The 20,647-nt window shown below is 31.8% G+C and overlaps 3 protein-coding genes across 6 annotated transcripts; all 3 read right to left on the bottom strand.

The window, feature by feature from the left end:
• Nucleotides 1-7,489: 7,489 nt before the first annotated feature.
• Nucleotides 7,490-7,894, bottom strand: LOC109812048 (ethylene-responsive transcription factor ERF096). Its single transcript, XM_020375912.3, has one exon. The coding sequence runs from the start codon at nt 7,892-7,894 to the stop codon at nt 7,490-7,492; it is 405 nt and encodes a 134-aa protein (XP_020231501.1).
• A 911-nt stretch (nt 7,895-8,805) lies between these two features.
• LOC109818511 (uncharacterized) lies at nt 8,806-14,970 on the bottom strand. Of its 4 annotated transcripts, none has more exons than XM_083059613.1 (13): nt 14,697-14,970; nt 14,480-14,565; nt 13,546-13,607; nt 13,209-13,325; nt 11,010-11,058; nt 10,806-10,895; nt 10,678-10,706; nt 10,549-10,593; nt 10,395-10,474; nt 10,278-10,300; nt 9,982-10,134; nt 9,842-9,879; nt 8,806-9,099 (listed from the first exon to the last, which is right to left on the bottom strand). In XM_083059613.1, the coding sequence occupies exons 6-13, from the start codon at nt 10,885-10,887 to the stop codon at nt 9,088-9,090; spliced, it is 462 nt and encodes a 153-aa protein (XP_082915739.1). In that variant the 5' UTR covers nt 10,888-10,895; nt 11,010-11,058; nt 13,209-13,325; nt 13,546-13,607; nt 14,480-14,565; nt 14,697-14,970; the 3' UTR covers nt 8,806-9,087. The 4 variants fall into 4 exon arrangements, with proteins under 4 accessions (XP_082915739.1, XP_082915740.1, XP_082915742.1 ...); XM_083059614.1 differs by having other exon boundaries at nt 13,546-13,610; XM_083059616.1 differs by having other exon boundaries at nt 10,678-10,735; nt 14,697-14,968.
• Nucleotides 14,971-17,707: 2,737 nt separating this feature from the next.
• LOC109812088 (protein DOWNY MILDEW RESISTANCE 6) lies at nt 17,708-20,438 on the bottom strand. Its single transcript, XM_020375959.3, has 4 exons — nt 20,134-20,438; nt 19,718-19,968; nt 18,419-18,737; nt 17,708-18,169 (listed from the first exon to the last, which is right to left on the bottom strand). The coding sequence occupies exons 1-4, from the start codon at nt 20,335-20,337 to the stop codon at nt 17,918-17,920; spliced, it is 1,026 nt and encodes a 341-aa protein (XP_020231548.1). The 5' UTR covers nt 20,338-20,438; the 3' UTR covers nt 17,708-17,917.
• Between the last annotated feature and the right edge of the window lie 209 nt (nt 20,439-20,647).

The raw sequence follows: 20,647 nt of genomic DNA on the forward strand, positions 1-20,647 counted from the left end.
ATTTACAATAGAGACTATAAGACTAAAAAGAGGAATCATACTCAATACTCATATTGAGCATAGGTCTAAGAAGCACCTCCTCTATAGAAGCCTCCTCTAGCCTCCTAACCATAGACCTAGTTAGAGGCCTAATGGTCTTCATGTGTGAGCATCCTTGGATCACCCTTCACCCTTCTTGGTCTTACTTCTTCCAAAGGGATCCTTGGGGATTAGATTTCCATCAGGCTATAACAAGATATGGCCCATGTAAAGCTCAACTTGGGCCTACAAAGCCCATCGGGCCCATTGGGCCTTGACTGGCCCAAACCTTCATGTCTAGCCCATTCCTCTTGGATGTCACCCCTTGCCTTCTTAGGCATGATTCCATCACTAAGTGATCCTTTGTTAATCATTTTCACACCCTTACAAGAACCTTCTTTATAGAGTCACAATTTTTTTTTACCATTAGACTAGGCATTTTGAAAAATGATAGAAAGAACAAGTGTAGAGAAGTTAAAATTGAATTGATGAGACAAATTCCACTAGCCATTGACATAATATTGTGCATTGACATAGATAATTTCTTTCTAAATTTTCTTACACCAGCTCCCAAGTCACTATCCTTCTAGGTTTGGCCTTAATCAGTATTCGAGGTACACAAAGGGAAGTTTGAGCATCTTGCAATTTAGCATGTTACATAGCTCTCCAAGATATTTGGCTCCACCCTTAATGCTCAGAACTTACTCTTTATAAAATTCACCTTCAAAACCGATGCCAACTTAGAGAAACTCAACATACTTTTAATAACAATGGTGTTACTAAGTTTGGCTACACCAAATAATACAGTATCATCTATGTACTGAAGCATATTAACTTCTTATTTTTTCTTTCCCACCAAGAACCATTCGTAAAATTTCTTAGAAGTCGTTGATTTCATCAATCCATATAAGCCTTTAGCTACAACATTAAAAAGAAAAGGGGAAAATGGGTAACCTTGCCTTAAACCTTTTTGTGATTTGAATTCTTGTGTAGGACTTCCATTGACTAAAATGAAAATGGAACTTGATTCTAAACATGTTGAAATGCATGTTATCCATTTGTTACAAAACCACAACCTGCATAACATATATAACAAAAAATTCTAGCTTACAGAGTCGTAAGGTTTTTCATAGTCAACTTAAAAAAAAAAACACCTTTTCCTCTTCTTTTTTTTACCTCATTAGCAACTACAACATTGTGCTTTGCTTTTGATCTATAATTGCTAGAAGCACCTTCCTTAATCTATTTGCTAATCTTTAGCAAGAATCTTATACATACAATTGACCAAAGAGATGGATCTGAAACCCCCCAAAGATTATGGTTCATCTATCTTTGGAATAAAAGCGATGAATGAGGAATCGGTACCTCTTGGCAACTTATTATGTTCTTGAAACTCCAACGAGAATTGAACAATATAACCTTTTATAGTAGGCCAAAAATCCTTTAAAAATTTGAAGTTATATTTGTTAGGCCTAAGACTCTTTGAATTCTCACATTCCCAAACAATAGAATTAACATCTCCTTAAGTGAAGGTTGAAACTAATGCTACATTTTCCTCCATTGAAATACACTAAAAATTAACTTCATCCAACCGTGGGCTTTGACTCTAGTGATCACAAAATTTGTCTTCAAAAAATCTTTTTACTTCATTTGGTTCTTCCATCCAAGTACCCCTTATGTTCAAGCCCTTCAAATTATTTTTCCTTCTTCTCCAGTTCACCATTAAATGAAAATACTTTGTATTAAAATTCCTTTCCATCAACCATTTTGATTTTGACTTCTGTGATAAAAGGGATTCATTATGCACCACCACACATTGAAAGTTTTCTTGTAGTTTCACTCTCTTCTATGCTTTTGCAACATTCAATCTAAGTGCTTCCTCCTTTAAATTTAGTTCATTCAACTTAGCTACAGTACTCTTATGCATATTTTGTAAATTTCCAAAATGTGTTAAATTCAACTATTTTAACTTTTGTTTGAGCATCTTCAATTTTTCTTAAGATAAAAGCACCCCACCCAAACACTTGCAAATCACTCCATGTTTGTTCAACAAACCCCTTAAAAGTTTTATCCTCAAACTAGCAATCTAGAGTTCAAAAAGGTTTTGACCCCCAGTCTTGTATACCATTTTCACTACAAAAAAAATGCTATTTAGTGGGGGTTATTTTACGGAGGTTTTAAAAACCCCCTCAAATTAACATGAGTTGCGGCGTTTTGGAGGAACGCTCAAAATTGTAAAAATAGTGGCGATTTTTATCATTTTTTGAGGAGGTTTATGCCCTCCCAAATAGAGAGGCAATTTTACCTTAAAATTTGTCACCATTTTCCCCCGCAATTTATTTTCACCCAATCCCTCCAATTTTGTCTACATTTCCCTGCGAACACCCTTCCTCGTCTCCCAACCCTTCCCCACCTCTCCCCACACCCTCGAAGAAAGCGAAAAATCTCCCCTCGAAGAACAGTTCTGTCGCGATGGGTCCCGGCGCCACGCAGTTCATCGTTATCTGCGTACCTTTCAGCTCCTTCGCCACGATCTTCCCCTTCGCCTCCACGCGCCGCCGAAAACGCCGTTCCCGATCCGAGAATACACTCTTCAAGACTCCCGAACTCGGCGCCTTGTTCGGCCTCTGGTACCTTCTCAACATCTACACTTCAATATTTATAACAAGCAGGTTCTATTCTCTCGCCAGATCTTTCGTTAAAACGTTTGTTCCTTCCAAACACGCCCTTGGATTTGTGTTAATTCATGGATACGTCTGCGTAGTTTAGATTGGAAGCTTTTATTCCATTTCGGATTACTGTGCAGTTTGTGATTGTGTTGTGGTGTGTTGTGCGTTACGTGAGAGGAAGTGTGATAGGAAATGATTGATTTGAATGTGGATTTATTTTGCAGGTGTTGAAGGCGTATCATTTTCCGGTGACTGTGACTCTCACGCAGTTTTCCGTTGGGACTGTTATTGTGGTGTTAATGTGGGGTTTGAATCTGTACAAGAGGCTGAAACTCAGTGGTGCTATGGTATTTTGGACTTTGATGTGTTGAGTTTTGTGTGTTGTTGTGTTCTGTTAGGTGTTTGTTGATGTTGGATTTTCTTGTGTGTGGCAGCTTGGAGCGATTTTGCCGTTGGCTGCGGTGCATACTTTGGGGAATCTTTTCACTAATATGAGTCTTGGGAAGGTGGCTGTGTCTTTCACTCACACGATCAAGGCCATGGAGCCTTTCTTTTCGGTCGTCCTTTCTGCCATGTTCCTTGGAGAGGTTAACTCGTGTTGCTTATTGTGATTGATCTAAAGTAAATTTTTATAATGATTGCTAGCTGCTTTTGTTGCTGTTTAAATTTAGATTGTATTTTTTTTGGCTAACGAATTATATTGGTATGTTTCTCATGTAGTTGTCTGTGAGTTGCTATGTATTGTGAGCAATTCCTTTGAAGGGGAAATAAAATTGGCTAACGAATTTTGCCAATTTCAGCTCTTGAATTTACTTGTAGTCTCATAATATGAGACAAAATCTAATCAAAATATTATTGGATATATAAAACTTAAATTAGTTTGAGTTTACTACAAAATGTATTAAAAGATTTTAAGGTCCCCAATGCAGCCCATTTCGTCCTTTTCTCCATAATATTAGTTTTAGAAAGTAGAAATGCACTATAAGTCTGCTTGGATACAAATTTAAAAATGTTTTTGAAGGTTTTTCTATTGAAAAATGCTATTTATTTTTTGGTAGAGAAACTCTTAAAAGTATTTCTAATTTATATCCAAAAAGACTCAGTTTATAACTTTGGTTTAAGTGTGTAAGTAATGTCAGTTTAGCATATAAACATCTTGATAGTTGATTCTTGTAGCTAGTGCCTAATCTTTGCCACATAAATTGCTTCTTGATATAAATCAAAATTTCATGCAGCCCATTAGATTTTTTTTCTTTCTTTTCTATCTGTGATGTCTAGTTCCTTGACATCCAAAGAACTCTTTGTAAATTTTTTATGTTGAAGCCTTGATGTTATTCAGTATCAGGCAGGCATTTTTACTGTGGGGGGTATTATCATAGTGAAGTTAGTTTGGTTAGTTAAATGAGTCATCTAGTTACTTACAAATACACAAGTGTTTAATTGTTATTCTTTTACTTTCTAGTCTTTATAAGCCATGTATTAGTATTGGATCACACGCCCCTTGTTAATTAGCTAACTAAAGAAGCTTTTACAATATATTGGAAATTTATATAGAAAGTTATTGATGTTTAGTTTGAAACAGGGATTAATGGGGGAAATTATTGACAGGACACCTTATTCATTGGTCCAAGACTGAAGGTATTCTCAGAATGGCTACTGAAATACATGGTTTCAGGTAACTTGGAAGCAATATTTCCAGCTGTTGCTCGTGAATATGCTCCACTGGTGGAAGAACTGTGGAGAGATGCAGCCATTCAGGCCACATATAGTAGGAGAAATGAAATAAAAAATTTACCAACAAATGTTAATTATTTTCTAGAGCGAGTAAGATTTGTTTTGCTTTCTTTATATTCATCATCGCATTATAATTCATTTGAACTCACATAACTCATTAATATTTAATGCAACTTTTTTTCTTTCTTTTTAAATTATTCTATTTTTACTTTGTTTCCATTTTCTATATCGTTCTGTTTGTCAATAGAGTTGGAATAACTGATTTGACACAATGTAGACTGTTTATAATGGTTTATCACTGTATAAAAACTGTTTATCTTTTCTTTTCTTTTCTTTTTAATCCCATTTGGATTCATGAAGTTTCTTCCAATAAGACACAGGATTTCCACCTTAATCACTTTAGTGGGAATTTTGTGTGGATATTTGTAACATAGGATTACCTCAATCACATCAGAATCTAAGTATTTATTCGGATGCAGGCTGTTGAAATTTCCAGCAAAGATTACGAACCCTTGGACATGGACATCTTGTATTCTGAGGGGATAACCTTATCCAATAGTCTTTCTTCTATGGAATTTTCATTTACTGTGTCAGGCCATGAAGACTCATTGGACCCTGCATATCAACATGATCCTTCACTCAGGTCACCTTTCATTTCATTAATTTTAAACATGATAATATATTACTTTTGAATTGAGCTCAAGTCTAGTGAACATCCAGTGATAACAATCTTCAGCTTTTAAGTAATGCATAGAATCTTTTTTTAATTACAAATCTTTGGTTTCTTGTTTGGATTATGTTATGAGTACCTCCTTATTTTTTTGTATACATGTTAAATGTAATTTAGATTAAAAAAATAAAATATATTGTCAAATAAAAAAAACATCATTCAAATTGAGGAGGTCAAAAACCCTCGCTAAACAAAACGCCGCAGAATGGAAAAGGTAGCAGAGGTTGGTAAAAATCGTCGTATAATGCTAGTGGTGAACGTAACTGCGGCGTTTTTATAAAACGCCGTTACTTATTTTGAGGGGGGCGAAAACCGCTGCAATATGAAAAAAAAACTGCCGCAAAATGACGAATTTCATGTAGTGTTTTCAACAAAACATGACAATGGTTGGATATGTTTTTACCTACAACTATTTGGATGTTGCTAGGCCATTAAGAGATCCATTCCCTTGTTAAAAGCACTCTATCAATGTGGCCTTTTGATTTTTCATTAGGTCTAAATAAGGTAAATTTTCTTCCTTCCATTGGAATATTATCAAGCCATATATCCAATAAAAATTGTTAAAATCCTTTATGTCTCCCTTATCGTATGTGCCTTTATACTATCTCCAATTCTCTCTAATGTTTTTCAGATACTATTAAAATCTCTTAGCACACACCAATAGTTGTTGTTAATGCCCAACAATTTTTGTTTTAAATCCTCCCACAATCTATTTTTGCCAGAGTTATCACAAGGTGCATGTATATTAACTATTGTATACTTCATAAGCTCCTATTTTCATTTTGTTCCAAGGATGTGAAACTTTGACTATATCCTAGCCATTCTTGCATGGATCGCACCATATATATACCAGATATATTAATTAAAAATTGAGTTAAGAAGAAAAAAATACATAACGTTCACAATTTAGCTCCAAGTGTACAAAGAAATTACCATATAGGGACACAATACTTATTCCTAAAATTACTTTTACTTACATTATATATACAATACATGTTAATATATTGTTAAAATATAAATATAGATTATAATGACACAAAATATTTTAATAAATCTTATTCAAAATCAATATTAAATTGTATGTGATTACATATTAAATAAATTTATATTTATATATATTGTATCTATAATAAAATTTTGTATGTCACTTTATGTAACATTTATTGCAATAATGAATTAGTTATATAAGATTATCCACCATCAAGACAAATTTGTTTTAATGATTAAATTTTCTTTATTTTAATAAAATAAACAGTTTTCTAATGTATTTTATTTTTATATATTTTTATGTTTAGCCATACTATTCCACACTTTGATAGGTCCTCTCAAAGCTCAAATCACGTGACGGATTTTATTTCTCTATAATAGTCGTTGGATGACACCTCAAGTACCCAAGGTTCTCAAACGTTCAAAGTTTTCATACTACAATTCATTATTTAAATTAGTTATTCTTTCTCATTAAATTCTAAAATCATTATTGACTAATCAGGACTGTTAGCGGGATTAACCCCTAACTGTTAGCGGGATTAACCCCTAAATTCTAACTAATTTGTTTTGGTTGAACATACTGTTACATTCCATGAAATGATGTAACATTAATGAACGAAAAGCTATACCCGGCCGAAAAGTAAGGAACGAAAACGAAATAAAGGAATGAGTGGGTATTATGTTGAAGAAAGTTCATACAAAAGCTTAATCTGCTGACTTCTGTGTGATGCTGATTGTTCAAGTGTCTAAATTGAAAACCGACTTATGATATCTTTATACGTAGACTTTGTTAATTTGGATACTGTGGTGGTTATATATTTAAATAGTCACTGCGTTTTTGTTTTATTATCTATTTTTATATATGAAGTTAGAATATGTAATGTATAAATGATATCTATGATTGAATATTTTAATTGTCAAGTGGAATAAAAGCAAGAACCGGACTTAATTAATTGAATTACAAATCCGATGGATTAAAACAGTAATTTCATTTCAAATCCAGCTGTTGAACTCTCAATTTACTATGTATTGCATAAGAGAATAATAAATTATGTAAAATTACTGTATAAACTATAAACATCTATAACACTAAACTAAGAAAGATAAAGTACGGGAAAAAAACTATGAAAGATAAAGATATTTTTATATATTTTTTTTTTATAAAAAATCCATTCCTATATTAGGTAACATCAATCAAACTAAAAAGGTTGAACCATATCACTCCTAGCTAGTTCAGCATACAAACCATACATACTAACTAATTAGTGAACACATTCACACCACCAATATAGGTATGCTATGAATTCAATCATCTAACATTCAAATTTGATCATCACCACCAAATTAATGTTCATTTCTTAGGCAAGTCTTTCTGGTAGGCATAGTCATCACAATCAAGAAGGTCCTCTAACAATTGGTCATCCAAGCACTCAAACTCAATAACTTGTTTACCGTGATCATTTTTAACCGTTGTAGAAGAAGAAGGTGCTAAAGATGAAGAGGAGTTCATAGAAGAGCATGAAGGATACTCATTTGGAAAATTGAGAACGGCTGAAGCACGTCTCATCTCAAAGGCAGCACGGTCATAAGCCCTAGCTGCCTCCTCCGCCGTGAGGAATGTCCCCAGCCACACCCGGGCACCGTGCCGAGCCGGGTCCCGAATCTCGGCGGCGAACTTCCCCCACGGCCGCCGCCGCACTCCTCGGTACCGTGGCTCTTCCTTAGTGTCCTTTTTCTCCTTTGACTCCTCTTCCATTGTGTACCTCACCAAAAATTGGTGCTATTTCTCCTCTATGTACCATTTATTTATACTTGCTACACATTAAGCACCTAAGGGTCTAAGACCTAACTTGTTAGTTAATTGGGTAGTGAGTGATGCAATGCCAAATTCACCATAGGTTCAATGGACGGGGAAATTTATGAATATGCTGATACCCCATGATTAAGATTGTTTTAGAGAGTTCAACGTATGTGGATGCATCACAAAATTTGGTGATGGCTAAAAGGCCTGCGGAGGGTCACCTCAAGAAGTTTTGTTTGGAATTATTCATAATGAATGTCGCCACATACAATTCTGGTTCTCAACCAGATTCAAGGTGAGGTCATAAGAATGATATATTGGATAAGGGCTTTTATTTTATATATCCATTAACTTGTTCGTAATTGGTAATGCTCACGATTAAAGACTAATCTATTTGCAAGTCATGACTCTTTGGCAAATACTTAATGAAATATTGGAAATAGAAAAATCAAGTAATCATTAATTCATCCTCTTTGTTGCAATGAATTGACGAACCAACGGTTCTAGACACTACAACATCTTTCACATTTAACAACATTTAAAAAATGTTACCAAATTAAGAAAAATGTTACCAATTATAATTAGTAACACTTTTACAAATGTAGTATAAAGTCCATGTTGCTAAAAGGTTTTAGCAACATTTTAACATACCAATTGTAACATTTTATAAATGTTACAAATTGACATCTTTTGTAACATTTTAGCATATCACTTGTAACATTTTATAAATGTTGTCAATTGACACCTTTTGCCACATTTATCAAATGTTACAAATTTGTTTTAATCATCTAAATCATAACAACTTTGAATCCATTACTTCCTTATTAATTCAAATAGTGAATTGAAAACTTATTATATTGTAACACTTGCAAGCATGAAGTTATGTATTTAATGAATTAAAATAAAGATAAACTTCTTATTTAAATCTTTTTTGTCCATCATGATATCATTCAAAAGGCAACACTAATTTGTCAAGTTTGCAATAACATGTAATTTCTTCTGTCAAAGATAAAACTAAAATCATCTAAGTTTTACTGTTGCATTTTTCTATGAATTCTCATTTTGAGTTGTGTAACTTCCATATCAAATAGTATGATGTTTCAATATACACACGATCTAAATTGCCACAACCACCACCACCACCATATTCACTCTAAAACCTGCAACATAAACAAAATAAAAGAAGCAATTATGTTCCTTGATCTAATTTCATAAAGAAGCAAAAATAGCCACCTAAATGTCTTGATTAATGTTTACTTCTACAATTCTTAATTTTAACATTTGTATGAGTGGCAGTACCTAATTATAATAAAATACATTGTAAAGGTAGAATTATATCTTGTAATTTTATTTTATTTTTTATTTTTATTTGTTGCTAGGTACGTGAATGTTTGCAACTTGGTTACTAGAGACAAGATTTGTATACTTAGAACAGTATCCAGCACTGTTGAAACTTAATTATTTCAAAGGACAGTGTAAGTCAAAATAATGTTAAGTTTTCTCTCTCTCTCTCTTTTTTTTTTTTTATGTGTGGCAATTAAGCTATTTATTTATTTATTATTCTATAGCTAGTTGTTTTAAAAAAATCAAATACAAAACTAAAAAATCAGAATGTGATCAACTAAATTGAAATTATTTTAGTTTTTTACTTGCGAAATGGACTAGTTTAGAGGTGCTTGAGTATAAAGTCCCTCTTTTTCTCTGAGTTTATCGAATATGCAAAAAGACACTTTGATGATAAAGTTAATAATAACTTCTAGAATCAATTGATTATCATCATCTAGTGAACGACCAACCCAAGGAAATTCAGCACAAGTTTAAGTAGTAGTTTTAAATTTAAATATTCAGCACAAGTTTAAGTAGTAAATTTAAATTTAAATAAAATTAGAACAAGATACTAACCTGAATGGTTTTAGCAAAATTTTCCTTATTCTGAATGTCTAAAGAAAAAGACAAGAATGAAATAAAAGAGAATAAGTTTCTTCATAAGTCAAAATAATATAACAAAATAAAACCACCAAGATGTAACTCTTTCAACTTACTCTGCTTATGTTGTTTCTTGTGAGTTTTTCCCTTTTTTGACTTATCCAAGTTAGTCATATCAAAATGAACTTTGGGCTTATGTTCTCTTTTCCCCATTTGTTTTACTTGAAAATCATTGATTGTTCTACTTGTGCCAAGTGGAGTGCATTTACCTATTTACATCATATATCCATATAAACAGGGTAAAAAAGAAAAACAAATGTAGTTAATTCTTATAATGTATACTAATGCAATTTCTTATTCTAGCTCACTTCATTGTTAAAAACTTGATACAAATTAAAAGTTAGCAACATACCTATTTGATTAGACTGAGCCAACCTATTTAGAATCAACAAAATCAAAATAAAAAATGTCATAAATCATAATTTATGTGAATAAAAATTATCATAAAACAATATATTATAAAAATAACCTTTCATTTAATGCAATATGCTGCAATTTCTTAGTCTCTGCGTTGAGTTTAGCTGCTGTATCAAAATAAGTCTTTTTTTCCTGATTCAATTGTCATAAAAAGAGATTTAATCAACAACAAATTACTTTAAAATGAAAATAAGGCTTAGACTTACCTCATTAGTCATGGACTTCCATGTTTTAACAGCCATTTTATTAACCTATATTTTTTAAAATAAATATCAATTAGTTTATGGCTAAATAAAATCAAAAGTAATTATATCAATTTAATAACTTTCACTTACCCTTTCAACATTTTCGGAATCAAGATTTGCTTCATTGTAAAGTTTTTTAAATTTTTGCCTGTAATAAAGATTATTGCTGAATAAAACAATCAAAAAAATAGAAAAATACTTTAAAGAAAGAAGATTACAAGAAAAGGGAAAACGCATTGAGTGGACACTCCGACGTATTAGGATCTTTTTCAACAGCAGCTTCTTTAGCCTTTTCTTCATTTGATTTGCTATATAAAAATAACAGCATATGAACCATACTATAAAAAAAATCAAACAAAAAAATATATATATATATAAATAAAAAATTCAAAGACTTAAGCAAGTGAGGTGCATGCATTTACCTTTTGACTAACTTCTCAACTTCAGCTAGATTTTCCACAATTTGAATTTCTAAATTAAGCAAGATAAGAAAAAAGTAAAATAAATCAATTATCTAAAAAGTAAAATTTGAATTTGATCATGACAAAAGGAGCAAGAGGTATCATCCAAAGCCAGGTTCCTACTCAAAGCATCAACAATACATTGTATGATATGCTCACGGCAATATATATAATACTAAGACTATATGCTTTTAATAGACTAAACTCATCAAACTAAGATAGATACATATTAACTAATGCACTATATGCTAATTTTACTAAATTATTGTAAAATTTGATCCATGTTAGTTACCCGGTATCACATTTCACATGTGATTTTTTCGTGCTAGTTAATTACTTTGAGCAATACTACGGCCAGGTTTGAGCAAAATCAGTATGAAAGGTCTAGATGCAATAAAACACTTTTTAGCAAAAGGTTAAAGCAAAAATTTAAAGCAATTGTAACAACATATTAAATGACACATTGCTCCAACCATGAAGATTCTTAATATGAAGTAGACGAACAATGATTGATAACTTGGAGAAATTTTTACAACCAGGGTATACTTCTTGGTGGGCATCATTTACCAATTTGCAAAACTTGGTAGTTTCTTTATCAAGCTCTTCATTATCTTCATCTATAATGTCATCAAATTGTTTTTCTCCTAAATCTGTCGACATCATAAAGGTCTCCTCTAATAGATCATCTAAATCATCATGCATACTAAATTTCTCACATTCATTATTATATGCTTTTTTTGAAGATCCACTTTCTCCATGAAAAATCCACTTGTTATAATTTCTATCAAATCCATCACAAACTAAATGCTCATGCACTTCCTCTCGATTACCCCATGAACAATTGTTGCAATTCTTGCAAGGACATAAAATTTGATCTCCTTGGGCAACATTTTGAAATGCAAAGTCTAGAAAATTTTTCAATCCATCCAAATACCTACTAGATGATCTAGGTTGTTGTATCCAACTCTTATCCATAATTATTCTCTCATGAAAAAATCAATATACCTAAAAGAAATAAGAAAATTCAATAAAGTACAATACAACAATTATTAGAAAATGAAAATTCTTAAAAAATTGAAGATGCATGATTTTGGTTAAAAAATTATTAGATCTCCTCCCACCCATTAAAGAGCACCAAACAACATTGTTAGTGGCCAAAAGAGAAGGGTTTTTGTCTCTGATGCAACAGCAGCTTTGATTCACACTCAGGCACAACAATGGCCTGTGACATGATGGGCTTCCACAGAGCAGCCCATGGCCACATCACTATGTGACGCCACTATAACAGTGTTATAACGCACAGATGACCAATCTGATTGATACCAAAATGGGAAAACCATGTCACAGAAGCTAGCTGTTGTATTTTGAGAACCCAAGGCCTTAAAAACTGCACACTATATTCTCATACTTCAAAGTGAAACTCATGTCAAATACTTTGCAATTGGAACCTAAAATCATGTTAACTTGTAGACTTCCACGTAGGACCAAGTCACTAGCCTAGATATAGAAGACTCCTACTTGCGACCTACAGTAAAAGTTAGTAACAGACTCTGGACAACAGAGCCCCTCCTAGACTAATAGTTTCTTCGTTCATTCCCCCGATAGAAGTCTGTCCTTTTATAAGGCTACATATAAGAAAGGGATCCTAATTGATTGGATCATAACTATAAAAAAATTAAAAAAACCAGAACAGATAAGGATTCTGTAACTTAGAATCTTATCGAGACAAAAAAACATAAACAAAATTCAGAAAATAAACTAATCCTGATCCTAATTATCAAAAATAATTTTAATTAGTTAAAAACTACGTTGTTTTTCCTCAGTTGATATAGTTTCCCCACCAATGCATCCACATTAATTGAATATTCCTTTCTCACATCATGTTGAAAATCATGAAATGAGTTATGAATCTATCAACAGGAAAAGAAACTTTAGCAAACTAATTTGCAGCTATATATATGGTCTTGCTGTATGCCTTGTGAACCTAGCAAACTATAATTACATATAGTACTAACATTCCAAGGAAACATTTATCTTCAGGCAACTGAAATCTAGCAAGCAATTGTCCATGGTGACAACTAAAATCCAAGATCATTAGATTTTTACGAAGAACAACATGAACATTAAACATTATATAGTTTACCAAGGTCCAAGGGGTACCTTGTCAGGGTTATTTTTTGTTAGTACAGCTCCAACTGCACTACCAAGTGATCGTCCAAATACAACTATTCTAGATGCGTCAATATCAGTCCTTTGAGAAAGATGATCCAATGCAACCTGGGAAAAAGAAGTAATAAAATTGGGGGGAAAATATTAGTAAATAGTTTGACAACCGAAATCAGGGATTAATGACATGTTTTTGTTAGTAAATAGTTTTCAAAGAAATGTTTTTGTGTTAAAAGATAAAGCTTTTAGTGAAATTCATCTTATCACTAAATCAACATTAATACTTATTAAGAGGTAAATGTAATACTGAAAATAGAGAAAAAGACCTTACCACAGAACCAATCCAACTTCTTCCAACAGAGAACACACTGATTCTTAACTTCAACACAAGTACTTCTTAGGCGCAGCAGAAATAGCGAGACAGCAATTGTATAGTTCACATGACAAAATGTTTAGACTTTTTTCAACTATATATGAAAGAAGAACTGGACAAGAATCGTAAGATGTAAATATACTGTTAATTTCATGCTCGTTTATGAGAAGTTTAATATGCCATAATTCTTTTGACTCATTTCTTTATAATTTCATGCACTTTCTGAGAAGGTTCTTCCTAATGGAGTCTAAGATCCACATACCAACACGCTCCATTAACTATATTTTGACAACACAAAAGCTTGAGTACTATGCTTTTTCAAATCACTTCTTATTGCTAATTGAACTATGTACACCTCATCAAGACATACACCATCAATGGGTAAAGCACACCAACAATCAAACATATCAAGATCCAATCATCCTAGCTTAGTTAAAGACCCTGTAGACACACCCGTTGCCACGATGTAAAGTGAGCAACTGAGCATTACTTGGCCTATCAAATTTGCCTAACTTAGAAAATTGATGAACTTAATTGGCTAAGAAAAACTTGCAGGACTAAAACTGCACATTCTAAATTTTAAATTAAAGGATCAAAAATCTCTTTGATATTTATGTTTCTTTGATATTCCATAGCATAGCATTCAGATTAAGTAAAACTAGAAAGGGATTTTGCTAGCTATCAATATTATTAGTTTGTATAAAAATCGAAAATAATGAATCTTACATGGCTTTGAATCAAAAAGATAATACAAAGAATAACACAATAAAAATCCAAAATCATAAGGATAAATATATTTCAAAACTCCTTTCTCTCCAACCTAAATGAAAAGTACAATGAACTCCAGTTACTAGTTGTAAACTAAGAAAATATCATCCAAAAGAAATAGTACCAAAATTCAGGCAAGCAAATTATCCATTCTAGCACATAGTGATAACCCGCTTCAATTGTAGCAGTTTCCCCCTCACCTTCTCCAAGCTGTATAGAACAAACAATAGGGAAAAGGAAGCAGAACCAATAAGATATCTCGCTCACATCCTTAATTCAATGAACAACATTTGGGAATCAAAAGATCCTGGTTACTCTAAATTAAAAATCGTAAAACTTACTTTAAGGTTTCGATAACTAGGTCAAATGAGTATGGCTTCCGATTTTGAAGAATAAGAGAGTAGAATCAGAGATGAAAAGAACAAGGTCAATAGAAGTGTTTGTGGCTTCTGAATGTGAAGCATAAGAGAGTTGAATGAGAGAACGTTGCCATTGCTCAGTCTTCCGATTTTTCTGAATGATGCGGAAGGGCTCTGTTTATCTCTCTTGGTGCGAAAGGGCTCTGTTTATCTCTCTTGATGCGGAAGGGTTGTTTGCACGTTTCTGCTAGTTTAAGCAAGTATTTTTTTTTAAATAAGAAAATAGATTTTAAATAAAAACTAATTATTATTTAAAATTAGTAATTAAGCAAATACTAGTAAAATCTATTATTAAAAATGTTTAAAATGTTAGATAAGTTAATAATATTTAATGTTAGAAAGTAAAAAAAAATATATAATTTAAATAAAATAATAACATTTATGATTAAAAATGTTACTAAAGAGTATAATTCAAATTAATTGGTAACATTTATTGTTAAAAATGTTACAAAATATATAATTAATAGAAATTAGTAACATTTTATTACATGTTAGCAGATAAATGTTACTAAATGTGATATATGTAGTAGTGAGAGGATTAATATTGCTGTATTGTTCTGATTGGCTGACCTGATTATCATATGTATTCTTTGGTTTTGGTAAATTAATTATAACTGATATTATATTATTGGGAAGTAGATGGACACAGACCAAGAAATTAAAATATTAACTTTGGTCCATCATCTGGGTAATATTATTCTAAGGTGAAACATTGAACTTCGTTAGCTGTAGCATCATGCCTTACATAATCATTGGATTTGGGTGTCGTGGTGGTAGCTTTCATCTGCGATCGATATTTTGCTGTCTCTAAAGTAGCTTTACACAAGCAAGCAAATGCACTGACAAATAAACTTGTCCTCAATTTTAAGCAATATGGTTTGTGTCTTTTGATATCGAATATGAGTGTTCATTTATCTGAATAAAATTATTTTCCCTTGTGAGAGTCAACATTGTAAGTCAACTCAACTCCCTAGCTATATGCAAGTTTGAACAGTGGAAAATTGAGGATTGAGATAAAGGGTGGTTCGTGTGATAAAGGATGGGCCATTTACGGAAGAAGTACATTGTATGGTCCTTGCAAGTTTCAATATTGTCCACAAATTTGGCCTTCATTTTCTATCGTTCCTGGCCCACTAGAGGCGACAAGAAAGCCCTACTATAGGGCTACTCAACCAAGTATGCCACAAACTTTAGTCAAAAAGAATCGGGAAAATGATTATAAGGAGACCATTAGAACACAAAAAAAAAAAAAAAAGTGATAAGAAAATATTGAATACTAGTATTTTAACTTGTACAGTACATATGATAATCATTTATTTGTTGTATTTAAAATTCATAATATATATTATATAACATGGTAAATAAAAAAATATATAATAAATTTATTTATTATATAAATTTTATTATAATTAGAATTTATAATAAATAAAAAAGTTAACTTATAAATTATATTTTAGAACATTGTAGTAATAAGGTCGCTGCACCTAAACTAGAAAACAAAAATTGGAAGTTGGGGTTGTTCGGATATGCAAGTCAAAGTACACACAACGACACACAACGGCAAGGTAGTTGTTAAGCAATTTATATCATAGAAAATTCTACTTGGTGCTGGTAATTAATGTTATATTTACAAATACAACTACTTTTGGAGACAACTCTGAAGCAACTTTGACCTAATCCATTAGTGTCACTTATTTGATGTATTTTTTTTTTATTTGATGAGTTATTATCATAAGGAAACTCGATAGATTAAAAAAAATTACTCTTAACTTTGACTACTAAATCTCTTGTTAGTGTCAATATTACGATAAGTTTATTGACAATGTTAGAGTTATCGCATTTTGATGTTCGCTTTGATAGTTGATGAGTTGTCACAATTTTATTTTTAAAATATTTTTTAGTGAATTAAGGAAAGAAAGTATTTAACTACATTTGTCCAATAATGTGAAGTTTTTTGACATACCAAAATACAAACAATTATTGATAGCTTGATTGTAGTTAATTAAATAGAAAATACTCTCTCCAGCAATTAATCAAATTGTTGATAAATGATAAAAATATCAAAAATTCAATTGTCAAGCTATCGACGACTATCTTGTTGATAAGGATTTACCAATTACTACCAAGAAAACTTTATACAAAGGATAACCATACATAGATTTGCAATCAATTTCAATGCTTAATACTCGTTTGAATTGATTAGCTAATTGAATCATTATCTCTGATACTAATATTGTTGAAAATTTTAATCTTTATTTCACTATTCTATATTTTTTTATGCAAAATCCAAAAACAAAAAATTGCAAGTCTATATCCTAGAACAATTCACCAAAGACTTGAGATCTACACAAACATGTTTGGTTATTAAAAATAGGATAAATATGTAGATTCATCATTGATTTCTAATATAAGCATTCTTCCACTGTTGCAGAATCTTACTTTGTGCCGACAATTGATTGAGAGCATGAACAAAGGAACTAATATGATTTTATGATTTTTTCTCAATCAAATCTCTTGAGTTAACCTTAGCCTCTTTGGATTGAGAGAAAGAAGTATGAGTTTTCTATAATTTGGTATATCGACTGTCATAATTTTCTTATACTGTATTAACTTAAAATGATTGTCATTATCTTCTAATCTACTAACATTGACATCCACTCATTTAAATCTATATTATCTATTTTAGTAATCTAATAGACTTGTTTAATTTGATTACATAAAATAAAATTTTACTAGTAATAAATAATACTAATATGATTGTTTTACCATATTCACGTTAATTATTTATATAAGATTCGTTGATGCTTGTAAATAATGTTTTGAAAAATATTTTGCTTTGACAACTCTCAATGTAACGATAATCGTAAGGTTAATTATATAATCGTAAAAAACTAATATTTTGGTGAAACTTAATTCACAGTATGCCAAACGGGGGAACTTAAGTGAAGCCAAACAATTAGAAAGATGAAGGTTTCTCATCATTACATCATGATAAAGATAAGTAAACTTGACATATACATTTTGAAAACATTATTCGGTTTTGCAAGTTTTTTTATTTATGTTACTGAATACACACATTTCTATTTAAGGTAGGACTTGTCACTCACTTGTAGACACAAACACTTTTGTTTTCAACATTTCACTTAACTCTTTTGTGCTTCAAATGATTTCAGCACCACTCCCATATCATCAAGTTTGGCACGGTAGTAATAGAGGAACTCCTTGTATTTGAAAGACCTAAAAATGGGAGGGTGATGTTCATCAATGAGAGCTTCTGCTGGCCCTACGATACAGTCATTTGAAGGACCTACCAAGAATGCAGCAGAGGTGCGAGCATCACTTGAATTTGTCACAGCCCTGTGTGCAGCACTTTGTAGCTTCCCATTACTGATTACCTGCATCCCAATATCACAAAATCACATCCTTCTAATTAAATTAGTACAATTATAGTACTCAGTAGACAAAATTTATGAGGAAAATGAACAAAAATATTTCTCCATGGCTCAGAACTATGCTGTTGAAAGTAATTGGAATTTGGAAATTAGCAATACAATTGAAACATCTAGAACAAATGAATTCAATTGATTAATTTAGTTCATTAATTGAAACAAAAATCCATATAAAACTCAATAAGGGAATTGTACCTGCAACTGGCAGCCTATGTTTACCACAAATGCATTAGGAATAGGCTCAACAGTGGTCCACTTTCCATCCTTGAATATTTGAAGTCCACAAACATGATCTTGGAGTAAAATGGTTATGAGATTTGGATCTGAGTGCTTAGTTATTCCCAGTGTCAAACTGGGTTCAGGGCATGGTGGATAATGATTAACATTCAAAAGCATTGATTCAGTGAGATCGTTCTCAAAATATCCATTCTTGAGACCAAGCCCTTCACTAATCAAACTCAAGATCCTCGATGCCAACTTTTTAACTTCAATTGAACACGCTCCAACACACTCTCTGCCAAAAAAGATATATATGTTAGAACTGAAGGTGTAGAGCGCATTAAGAATGTCGATCAGGTCTTTGGCCAATTGATCGCAGGCTAAGTACTTAGGCCCTTTGTATCTATGGCATTTGAGCTTGAAAGGTTATGTATCATCCAACCTTTGACGGAAAGGTATTCAATAATTGAATCATTAATTGTGTCACTATTAGAATTTAGAACAAGGCTCAATTGGTAGTGAACTATTTTCCAATATGATAAAAGTGTTGAGATTTACTAGATCATATATAATAATAGTTATAATGACATAATTTGTGGGATAATAGTCATAATGACATTATTTATGAGATTATTAATAGTAATGAGTAATGTTTTGTGGTTTACACAATCATAACAAAAAAATAAGAGATTTGGATCTATAATATAACTATAGTATAAATAGTACTTAGATTCTTCTCGTCTATATTACTTGAGTTTAGAAAACTTTACATATACTGTTCAGGCTTTTGGTCCTTAGATTAAACAATCGAACCCTTGTGTCACTATTAAAAACGAGGTTTGGTTGGTGACCGACTACTTTCCACTAATAAATGAGATAAGACATTGAGATTTATAGGATCATACATGATAATAGTTAGAATGACATGATTTGTGAGATAATAATTATAGTTACATGATTTATGAAATTATTAATGATAATGAGTAACGTTTTCATGATTTACAAAATCACGACACGAAATAAGTGATTTATGCTTAGAACATAACTCTAATATAAATAGCAGCTTCCGACTTAGAAAAAAGATAGTTTGACACTCGGAATATTTTGGATCTAGTACTCACCACGACTTTTTAGATAATATTCCATACTGGAACATAAAAAATATGATGAAAGTAGAGTCTTCACTCTTCACCATGTGTTAGATTTTTATATTCACTGACCAACGTTATTACAACTCGTTAATAAGACATACATGTTTTAAAAATTCTTTCATACCTGTATCTAGTTGGATTTTGAGGCCATAGGTGTTGCCACTGCTCCAAAGGATGACATGGGTGCAAAAAATTGTCCCTCCACCGATGAACGTTTTCAGTTGCATAATTGATAGTGCTAGTATACATCCTGCATGCTTTCAAAGGATCATCTGAATACAGTTTTTGTTTTTCCTCAGCTGGCATCTCAAATAACTCCTTCAAAACACTCCTTACTTCATTCATTTGATTCACCGAGATTCCATGATTGATAACCTGCACTCATCTCACGTCAATTTCCATTTAACATTACCATAGCAAAAAGCATGTTCTAAAATCTATAAATGTTTACCTTGTGCATAGGAAATCTTATTGTTTACCCAAAAAAGATTTATGATAATAATAATAATAATAATAAAAGTAATAGTATGATCACTAAACCTGAAAGAATCCAAACTCCTCAGAAGCCTTGATAATTTTTTTAATTGTGTTAGTTCTATGATCACCATTCTGTGCTTCATCAAGATCAATCACTGGGATGTTGCTGAAGGGGATTTTGTGGTTTCCAGGTCTTAATTCTGGTGGAAATATGTAGTCTTCAGGGACAGATCCGTTATTGAACCCATTTGAAAGAAGTTTATCCATCCCTTTTTAGTAGCTTGACTCTGTTTCTTCACTAGTGAGACTAAAGGCAAAATTGGATTGGTGTCTTGATCTTGAAAGAGAAGGATAAATATATGTTGGGAACAACTAGTATATCACTTTGATTTAATACTATAATCATGAAAGTGTTGATCCTATTAATTTAAGACATGCTTACGCTGATGTGATAAATAACTATATTAGTGTACGGATGATCAATAATGTAGATGTTGTTATATTCGTGTTTGAAAAATGAATAATTAACACTGGCCTGTTTGGTTGATAATGAGAATACTATAATTTTTTTTGAAAT

The sequence above is a fragment of the Cajanus cajan genome, chromosome 7 (genome assembly GCF_000230855.2).
Source record: "Cajanus cajan strain Asha chromosome 7, NIPB_CcT2T_4, whole genome shotgun sequence".
Lineage (NCBI taxonomy): Eukaryota > Viridiplantae > Streptophyta > Magnoliopsida > Fabales > Fabaceae > Cajanus > Cajanus cajan.